Consider the following 11423-nt stretch of genomic DNA (forward strand, 5'->3'; position numbering starts at 1 on the left):
GAAAATGTTTTCGCTAAGAAAATGGGGGCTTGTTCTTGGGTGTGTGCGGGCTAAAGTGATGATAATTTTAAGAATTATCCTTAAAATCCGAATTTTCAAAGGCCAAATTTGGTTATGGAAATTGCAATTTTGGTCGTAAATAACATCTTTACTTGATATTGAAGACAAGGACAGTGCCAATTTTGTGCCCATCACCAATTTTGAAAATGTTGTCCCAGATTTGAAAATTTATGAAGTTATGTTGCATAAGGTAAAACAAGAAAGAAGTCAACCAATACCATCGCTTTCCGCCAGTGGATAAATTAATTTTGAAAATAAATTTTTATTATTGAAATTTGTTTCCAAGGATGCAATTTTCGGCGATCTTGAAGAATTAAGATTATAAAAAATTTTCCCCTTCCGCGCCAAGCATTGTGCTGCCTCAGGTAGTCAACTTTGTTCAAATCCTTGTCCTAATCTACAGATCTATAGGTTTGCGATATGTCAAGGTCTTTTACAGTAAGTATGAGAGAAACAGAGACAAAGTTCAAAGTGCATTTGAAATATCTTTCGAGCTAAGGCAAAGGTTATGTGTCCCCCCTAATCAAATACAATGAAATGCTGCTATTTGATTAATAGAAGTCAAAAAAAAATTTGTCGGAAATTTTTTCTTTCTGGTCCCCTCTAGAATTTATTGGCCAGGACGCCCCTGGAAAGCTTGACATGAAATGCCAGCATTGCAAGAGCAAACCTCACTGGCATCTGTGATTAACATGGAACAACTACCAGGAAGGTCGAAATAAAGCAATTTAAAATATCAGCTAATAATCAAGCCATACTTTGTTTTTTCTCTGATTCAAACTGTTTAGGAACTTCCCAAAACACTAAAGAGGCTTTGGGGTTAGGCCCCCACCCCAACCATTGTTAAGAAGTAGATTGGCAACCTATTCAGCTTGTTCCACTAGTATATTAGATTTTGTTCTTTTAGTTTCTGTTTCTTTTGCTAAAATTAGAGTTGTAGAAACATAAGTAAGCATTATCACTGGGTTTCCGTAGCCTCGTCTAAGACAACAGCTATTGCGGAGATGACCGAACACTTAGGCCACTGCAACGAAGATGACAATGCCCACGTGGATGGATAGACTTGCCTCATTTTGGAGTTTTGGAGATCTAGTCGTTTTTGCAAAGTCACAAATCTTTTCATGTTGTTCTTGTGATTCATTAATTTTAAGCAAAAAACGAACTTGGATTATTTGTTAACTGAACAAAACTTGAATTCACTCCCAACCCTAATGAATCCCCTTCCCTTTAAAAGAAGAACATATAGCATAAAAGAAATGTTTTTTACAGCATAGGCTTTGTTTCATTTGAAATTACTACAGAAATATGTTCATAACCAGAAGCTGGCCTCAGCAAGAGTGAAAATATGTAAATAAAGAGTTTATATCGAAAGCCAAGAAACTTAAAAAATCCAGCGCATGTTCATTTACTTCTTCATCTTCCCCAGGCTGTACAATGCTCTTGCGCAGGTCCTCTATGGGAAATGGACAAATGTAGCATCCTGCTTTAATAAACGTGTGCCGTCATTCCGAGATATCTTCATTCTGAAGCCTTGATGACGCAACACGTAACCTTTGGGATCAACTGCCACAAACGAATAGCCTTTTGGATCTGCGAGACCATGGCGCGGAATGAAACAGGCATCAATCTTGAATCTGCGGGTGTTTTTATATTTGTCTAACCGTACCAGGTAGTTTTTGTGGCGCAGGTAGTACTTCTTGTGTGTGTAAGCTTGAAAACTGATCCCTCTACCACACAGGCCAGGCACTATCTTCCACAATGAATCCAATAGAAAGCGCTCGGTGAATCGACGCTGTTCGATACTGACCAAGAAATCTTTGTGTCGGATGAAGTATTCCCTGAAGTTTAACGATCGGAACCAAAGGGTACGCCCAAGAAGTTCTTGTTTCGGTGTTTTACCTCTTACTGACAGCAATACCGCGAAGGCCACGGCTAGCATTAGACAGATCTTTATAGCCGCCATGTTTACTTTCAGCCAGATCTCTGCAGAAAAATTCAGTCATAGAAGATTAGACTAGATTTTATAGCGACAGGGCCGCAGAGAGGATCTCTGGGCCCCGGGTCAAAACGAAAGAAAAAAGCAAGGCACACCGGAGGCGAGCCTTTTAGGGGTCCGGGGAAAATTTTTGAGACGATGGTTGCTAATTTTGTGGCTCTTTTGGATGCTGATATTGCGATGGTTGCTATTACTTCTCTAGTCTTTTCAATATAGTTTAAATGTTACTAGTATACTATTGTCATAACGCATACATAAAATATGCAATTCTTTACATTTAAAAAATCTTAAGAAGTGAAAAACGTTTAAATACTAAATTTGATCAAAACGGACATGCTGCACCAAAAAGATTTTCACTATTCAAATAATTTGAAAAACTTTACACCTAGCAATCAGAATGCAACCTTTCAATGTCAATAAAAAACTAGTTGATTCGATCTTGGAAGAAGCTCGTTTAGACGAGGGGCTAGATGTCCAAAAAATTGAAGACCAACACCTATCTATCTTGAAGTGAAAACCAGGTAAAGGCTTTTGGTAAAATTCAAAATTATTTTTGGCATTGTTATTATTGATAGTGTTATAGCAAAGATAATTAGGCGATTCGTGTCAATTGGCGAGATATGGGAGGGGTTCAGTATTTTTTGATTATACACAAGATTGAAGGAAGATGACCTAGCAAAAAAGAGCGAAATTCTGCGCAGCAAAAAAGATGACATAACTCCTAACATCACCGAGGAGTCACTTTTTCTAAGAAGCATCAGCCAATGCAGCTGGTGAACAAGCTTAAGCATTTGAATTTGAAACGCTTATTTCCAAATGTTTTCATTGCATTAAGGCTGTTTCTGACTTTGCCTGCTAGTGTTGCATCAGCTGAAATATCGTTAAAATTGTGCAAAGGAACTGAAATTTCTGAAAAAACTATAGCTCCATAATTGACCCTTTTATCTATGGGCCCCTAAAGTCATAGGCCCCCGGGTCAGTGACCCCCCTGATCCCCCTCTCCTCAGTACTGCATAGCGATGAGAGATGGATTTTTATTATCGAGGAGAAAGTTCCTTTTTAAAATCAAAGGGAAAGTCACTCCATGGAATGGAAATCTGCTGCAATTTATATAGAAACACATTATAAGAACACAGGGGCTCGATTTGTCAAAAAAATAAGAACTCCGTAAGAACCTGCCCAGCCACAGAAGATAAAAATGGAAGAAGAAAGTGTTTTTTGAAAATTGGGCAACAAATAAAAAAAAAAGTAAAATGCTCACATTTATAGAATAAAAATAGGATTAGGCCAGAATTTCAGGCAATCATAAAATTGAGATGCTTTTTCACCTGCCAATAGACGATTTTATCGACAAACTAATGATTTTGTGGACCAACTGAACAATTATTGGAAATTGATAATTCGGTAGCCATTCATCAAGGCAACCTGCACTGGATGGAGCTGCTCATGGTAGAGATTCACAAAACAAAGTTAATATGTAAATCCAAGCTTTATAAAACAAATTGTCGAGGAAAGATAACTTCATGCAAGGTTTTGGCTAAAATCTCTTGCGAAGTTATGCTCACTGAGAGTCCTTTCAAAAACTGCTTGGTTGAATCAGAGTTGTGCAATCTCACACTGACGACGTGTAGGGCGAACGAACAATCATAGAAATTTCAACAATTAATTGTGTTAAAAGGCTTTTCAAATTTTCAACATGCATTTTGAGTTTCTGACAAATCTTTTTGCTGTTTGACCTAGCCTGCGTGCAGACTCTGTTGACAAAATTGAAAATAGGAGAAAAAGTAGAGTATGCAAAGTCGAGCCGATGTTCGCAAGTTTCTCAGAATCAAGGAACCGAAATTGATTGGTTAGGGGAATTTCAATTGCTTATTCAGTTTTCAAAGTGGCGCCTTCGAGTAGAAGTATAAATGTACGGATCAGGATAATAGAATAGGTCTGTTTGTTCTTCTGAACAACTTTGAACAACTAGAATTACAGAAAAACATTGCACGCTAATGGAGTTGTTGTTCTAGTGCTTAGAATAAAATGTTGATGTCAGCGAACAAGAAAAGTGGCTCTGTTGCGCAGACTCTACTTTCTCTCCTCTTTTAAATTTCCGAGTCTGCACGCAGGCTACTTTTGACCCCGTTTACACTAGCATGGCATGGATCCAAATGGATCCGTACCCAAACAAGCACAGATAGGCTTGTCATTTACACTACACTAGACCTGCTGGATCCGTACTCATCTGGGTCTGCTATCTGGACCCGTGTGAAATCGCTTTTTAAGGTGTACTCTCTACTTTATTTTCCACTTTCCAGGCAAATTTATTGCTTAAATGAGTGTACCACCTTCAAAGCTATTTTGTACCCTTGCGTTTGAGGTATCAAAATCTGACTTATATCAGCAGAAAGCGCAGCACCTAAGCTACCAAAATTTGTCTCAAATTGCTTAAATTCCTCCTCCCCTTGAAACTTTACCCTGTCAAAAATTGGCAAACAATTTTTCTTCCCTCTCATAGCTGTATTTGGCTATAAAGGACGGACCAAAGCAAATACAAACATGTTGAGACACACTTTGCTAACCCGATATCTATCCTGGCCGTCTGCAAATTTTTGAGCCATTCGATTAGTTCTTTGGGTACAAAATAGCTTTTTCGTACCTGTATGTAGAGGAATTGCAAGTCCGGGGAAAACGGAATTTTACTGATTGCACTTGCAAGGTACACTCGTAAACCACAGTGTAACCCGGGTCAAGTCACTTGAAGCTTTAAGATCAACCATAGTCATAAGAGAGAGATAGTCTGGAAGCGAACAATGCGCTATTGTTCTAGCTCTTTGATAAAGATTTTCCTAGCGCCCGGACCTCCCAAAGTGCACACATTTTGTGCGTTGTGTTGTTTTGTTGTGGATGGTGTATGTTCGCAGTTTTTCCAAATGCCTGGAGCAAATTGTTCGATCTTTGGTTGTTCAACATCAAGAAGAAATAAAGAGCTTAGTATTTTTAAGATTCCTTTGCCAAATAGCGAAACCAACAAGAAATGGAGAAGTGAATTAATTAATGTTGTCACCAAAGATCGGGTCATTGATCAGAACCTCCAGCGTCAAATTGATACAAACAAAATATATATTTGTGAAAGACACTTCTCCGAGGAACAACTTTGGATTTGTAAGTAATATTTATGTTTTTTTCATCTATAACTGCTCAAAGCTTTTGATATTTGCTTTCTGATCTCTTTTATGTCACTTATTTAGGATACACCAGTAGCGATTGCCAAGGTTGGGCCTAAATCAGTGAACTCGACGTCTGCTTTTCCTTTCGTTTCACTGATGGCAGGAATACTGTATGTGAAATTGCTGGCGCATTGAGCGTTTAGTGATGCATTATTTTGGCATTGATAGTTAATTTGAAAATGTTTTACATCCATTGCATTTTATTGCATTACAGCAACCTTTTTATCACATACGGTTAATTAATGTTGCTTTGTCTTCATGTTATCATGTTGCTGGATTTTAGGTCTATAAGGAAAAATCAGGTCTCTAAATGAGACTGTATGTTTTATTTTATTCCATAGATCCAACACGAAAAGCTCTTAAAGATGGAGTGCTGCCATCACTGCATCTTCCAAAGAAGAGCCTCTCTGTTTCTCCCCCTCCCCCGCGTTCAACAAGAGCTATCAAGAAAAGAGAAGAAAACATATCTTCAACAGTCTCCTCATCTTCAGTTCCTATGGCAGTTTACAAGAGCTTTCCCGAATTTCAGCAACGCATTTCAAAGCTAAAGCTCGGAGATTCTTGGCAAATTGATATGTCTGAGTTCTTGGTAACCATTGCTTCCAATATCGAGGATTATTTGCTTCCTAAATATGAAATCTTTGTGGAACATTCTCTTAAATTTTCTTTGCGAGTTTTTGGCTGGATGCTCACTGATGACCATGATTTGTATGGAAAATATGAACGATCTTTAACAAATGTTACCTTGTCCAATCTTATTCAAGAAATTGAGCAATCTTTATTATGCAAAGGAATTTATATACCTGATGCTAAAGCCACTGCAAGCATTCAAAGGCATGTGATCCCAAGAAAGTTCTCATTTCTTGAATATCAACAAAGCTCTTCCCAAAAAAGATGGCTTCAAGATGAATTTTTACGATCTGCAAACTGTTCTCTCCTTTTATTAGGTAAAAATCAATGTTCTTCTTGCCTTGCTCAAGGTGCAAATTTTATCTATGAAAGCAGACGAAAAGAAAGTCGATTGAATGAGCCTGCTAAGCTGTTTGCTCCTATTAAATTTACAGCCCCTGAAAGAATAAAGCTAACTTTGCAACAGAACCGTTTGAAATGCAAGCAATTTGAGCAGCAAATTGAAGACATGAGGCAGTCCTTGGCAAATCACAGCAAACCAGTTGATCCTCAACTTAGCAAAGATCTGATTTCCTTGTTCAGTGGTTGTGATGAAAAAGATGTGCCACCTTTCATGAAATTGTTTTGGGAGGAACAACAGAATTATATAGCTGAGTCCAAATCCAGCAGCATTAGATATCATCCAATGGTCATCAAGTTTTGTCTTTCTCTTGCCTCAAAATCTTCCTCTGCATATTCTGATCTTCGCTATGACAGCAAAACTGGTTCTGGTATTTTAGTCTTGCCAAGTTTAAGAACACTGAGAGACTATAAGAATTATATTCGTCCAAGAAGAGGATTCAATCCCGACATTATTAATGATTTGTCTGTAAAGACAAAGGAATTTTCTCCTGCTGAAAGATTTGTCACCATTTTATTTGATGAAATGAAGATCCAAGAAGATTTGGTTTGGGACAAGCATACTGGTGAGCTTATTGGCTTTGTTGATCTTGGTGACATTGACACAAATTTTGCCACTCTTCAAGATGTTCAACAGCTAGCCACACATGTCCTTGTATTCCTCATCAAAAGTGTTGTCAATCCTCTTTCTTTCAGTCTTGCAACATTTGCTACCACTGGTGCAACATCTTATCAAATCTTCCCCATCTTCTGGAAAGCAGTAAACATTCTTGAGAATATCAATTTGAAAGTCATTGCCGCCACTGCTGATGGAGCATCTCCAAATCGAAAATTCTTCCGCATGCACAAAGCTCTTGATGGTGACAGTCATGACAAGGTTGTTTATCGTACCAAGAATCTTTTCAGTAAAGATGAACGGTACATTTATTTCTTTGCTGATGTTCCTCATTTGATGAAAACAGCTCGTAATTGTCTTGCAAAATCAGGATCTGGTCGTACAACACGTCTCTTATGGAATGACGGCTTGCACATCCTCTGGTCTCATATTTCTCAGTTCTATTTTGATGACTTGGACAGTGGCCTGAAGATGCTCCCCAAGTTAACCAGTGATCACTTTAATTTAACACCATATTCTGTCATGAGGGTTCATCTTGCTGCTCAGGTTTTAAGTGATACAGTTGCAGTCTGCTTGGATAAATTTGGCCCCCCTGAAGCTTCTGCAACAGCCAAGTTCTGTTCAATGATGGACAAATTCTTTGACTGTCTAAATGTCAGAAACACCACTGAGCATGCCCTGAAGAGAAAACCCTTTTTACAGCCATATTCTGATGTTGAGGATCCAAGATTCACCTGGTTGGATCAATTTCTTCAATATTTTTCACACTGGAAAGATTCTATTGAAAAGCGCAAAGGAAATTTCTCAGAAAATGCAAGGAGCAGTATGTTCATTTCTTGGCAAACATATGAAGGTCTTCAAACAAGTGTCCTTTCCTTCAAAGAAGTTTGCCAATTTCTCCTTCAAAATGGTGTTCCTTATGTTTTATCTAACCGTTTCTGCCAAGATGATCTTGAAAACTACTTTGGCAGACAGCGTGCAATTGGAAGCCGCAGAGACAACCCTTCAGTTAGAGATGTTGGTTACAATGACAACACTATTAAGTCTCAATTTTCTGTTCGTCCAATTGCTGGAAATGTTAACATCCAGGTTGGAAAATATGTCAACGATACAGAGCCATTGCCAAAAAGAAGCAAAAAGAAGTAACTGCTAATAATATTGCAAAACATTTATATTTACAACTTTAATGTATACAGTACACATTAATTTTATTTTACCATAAACTTTTATTTAACAACCTTTTATTTGACCATTTAAGAATCTAGAACTACAGTGCAGGCCTCAGAATATTAGCATGGTTATCGAGTGTTGGTGAAACCTTCATATAGCATTGGCAACAATATACAAAAAGCAATTTGCATTTGCATTTGGAAAATTATCAAAAATTCCTTGACAATTATTTTATGTTAATATACTCAGGACCCACACTGTAGGTTGCGTAGTATTTTGTGTAATACAATAATAACGAATGGAATATTGCATGATGTAATTAATCCTAATAATTAACTATATCTGAACAACGTGAGAAAGCTATCCTCATCAAAGCAAAAATGATGGGTTTTAAAAAACAATTAAAGCTTTGAATTTGATCATGTAGATGTCAAATTGTCTACATAACTGAATGTCAGTATGATTCTTTAGTGTGTGCTCATCATTTTAATTTTGCTGTGATATAAACCACATGATTGTTTTCAAATTATGATTAAAGTTTTCAGTGGGCCTTGAGTGATTGTTGCTACTGTATAATATTTTGCACATCTGGTACACTATCTTTGTTTAAATAATTACAACTGTAAATTGTGAATGATAAGTAAAAACCATAGCTGCCTTAGCATATAAACTATAAAATATTATAAAATATGTATGTTGCGTGTGGTACTTTTTCCAAAATAATAATAATAAAGTAAGCAAATAAATCGAGTACCAGAATGAAATAAATTAAAAACAACAAAGTTAAAAACAAGACGTTTTGAGAATGTAGTTTTGACTTAATAATGAGTATGTGCTTGAAATGTCTTGTTTTTATTCATCAAACTAATTTATTTCATTCTGGTACTCAATTTATTTGCTTACTTTATTTTGTTATAAAATGTTACTGTATTTTAAAATCAAAGTTGCGTTTTCATATAATCATAAAGTAGTAGCCTAGTTAGCAATTTTAAAGCAGGGATAAACAATAGGATTACCAAGCTTATGTCGGGTGCAAAATTACAAGCCTACAGATCTCAATGTGGGCCCTCTAAGTGACTAATTTAAACCTCTTGCATCATAATTATTCTTAGTACCCCCTAATTAGTACAGAATATGTGAATGTGAATTTATATGTTTCAACACCAAACTCTAGGATCACAGAAATAAAGAAAATCCATGTCATTGGATTTGTTACAAGTTTCCATTGGGGCTCAAACCCTGTCCGTCTGATTGTACTGCAAAGTCAAAGGGTTACATGACTCTGCAACCATCCATCATCTCTGATTATTTGCTGTAAATGAAAATTATATCTTAATGTGTATACTCTTGTAAACATCCCAAATTTGCATTTATTATCCGTTTTTAAAAATTAGACTTCTGTAGAGTGTCTGTAGAACTGGATTTCTTGATTTCTGTCCGGAGAGACCGCTTCTTTGCCAGTTTTTTTGAAATTTTATGTTTTTCCCTGATATCCTTTGCAAAAGAAAAAGTTCTTACTCGAAAGTATATTGTCAACATGTGCTCTAAGAGATCCATACTAACTTCTTTACTTATTTCAAGGCTGGCATTTAGGCAAATGTCATTGTAATTGGAAAGAACAGAAGGGTCTTTCAAAATCTCTGAAACCAAATCTTCACAAGCCAATTTTGTTTTAAAAGAAGCAGTTCTCGCACGAAATAACAATTCTGATCGCAAAAAAACTTTTTGAACCTTATTGTTCACTCTCCATAAACCACCTCTGTCAAGAGCATTAATAAGAGTTTGAGACTCATCAATTTCAACTTTGCAAGCTTGTAGAAGAGAAAGAATTTGTTGATTTATGTCTCTGCTTTTAGTAGAATAAAAAAATTTTGAATAAAGTTTATGTAAAATAAAACCAGCCAGATATTGCAAACTTTTCTCCTCCTTTGCTGACAAAGACTCAGGCTCCTTTGTACCATCCAAATTTTCAACACCAGATAGATGACTCAATAAAAGGTTTGCTACTTCTGACATCAACGTATTTGTAACGAAAGATTCCTCAAATTTTGATGGAAGAACATTGACAACCAATAACGAAAAAAAACCAGAATAAAATTTTTCAGCATCGCCCTTGAAACTATCTATAACTTTTCTCAATTTCGACCATAATTCAACAGCATCATCATTTGTGAATATAAATAATCCCTTAGAAAAATGATCTCGCAAACTCGAGGGAAAGCATTCATCTGAAGAGATCTTTTCGGCGCATTTCAATACGATGGCTTTTAGCTGTAGTGGATGAAGCTTTTGACGACTTATTTCATCGGCAGAATAGTTAGAAGAAGAAGATGTTTGTGCAGCACTGGATAAGGAAGATACGGGAGCGTCAGAGGAAGAAGTAACATGACGATGTTTCGAATTTGTGTGCCTTGATAGTCCACGGCGTGACTTGCAGGCCTTCCCACAGACGTTGCATTCGAAACCTGCAGGGTTTTCTTCATCTCTGGTAACTTCTATGGCAATATCTTCAATCTGACTATTCAATTCCTCATCTTCTTCCAGAAATCCTTCGTTAATCAGGTACAAAATATCATCAAGTTCCTCAACAGGTAGAGATTCGTGTTTGTTAGCGGCCATAATCAGCCAGATTGTGCACCTTCGGGTTGTTGATGTTGCTGGTTCAACCTCAAGGCGCGTACAATCGCAGAAAACAATAGCCCATTGTTCGCTTCCAGACTATCTCTCTCTTATGACTATGGATCAACAAGCCTGTTTAAATAAACACATCGGTACATGGGATACCTGAACGTGCCGTGCGATGTTGTAAATGAGACATGTGACATCAACCGCAAAAAACGATAATCGGCTTAACAGGTCAAGAGATTTTCAGACCTTAACTAAAGTTTTGATAAAAAAATTATGGAAACCTTCGTTTACATGGGATTTTTTCCATTTTCAAAATGTCTGCAAAGTTAGTTTCAAATTTGGTATCATTGTGTGTCTTGAAGGTTAGGCTACTTGAATGTGAAATAATCGAAAAATGGATGTTTTTATCCAGAAAAGGTTTACCATAACCTTAAATACAACACCTGTGAAGACTCGAGACAAACTTTCAAGTTTCCTAAATATATATATATATATCTAAAATGAAAAATCAACCTCTCCTTATGTTCTTTCTTAAAATAATCATCGAGCAACGTGACGGCCGGTTGCATGCAAAAGGCATCGTGCTTAAATAAAAACATGAAAACCCATCAACCTTCAAACTTAAAATATAATTAAAAATTGCTCATACTCACAAGCTGCTTCTTTCACCAGTGCGCCTTGGAAGTACCTCGATTGTTTATAAAACATC

General features: G+C 36.8%; 1 protein-coding gene across 1 annotated transcript; it reads left to right on the top strand.

Annotated features, from left to right (window-relative positions):
- Positions 1-4821: 4821 nt before the first annotated feature.
- Positions 4822-8062, top strand: LOC148959994 (uncharacterized). Its single transcript, XM_089109540.1, has 2 exons — positions 4822-5206; positions 5613-8062. Exons 1-2 carry the CDS (start codon positions 4855-4857, stop codon positions 8060-8062), a joined length of 2802 nt encoding a protein of 933 aa, XP_088965666.1. The 5' UTR covers positions 4822-4854.
- Positions 8063-11423: the final 3361 nt, after the last annotated feature.

Source organism: Rhopilema esculentum, chromosome 7 (genome assembly GCF_057945365.1).
Source record: "Rhopilema esculentum isolate cy_ngs chromosome 7, ASM5794536v1, whole genome shotgun sequence".
Taxonomy (NCBI): Eukaryota; Metazoa; Cnidaria; class Scyphozoa; order Rhizostomeae; family Rhizostomatidae; genus Rhopilema; species Rhopilema esculentum.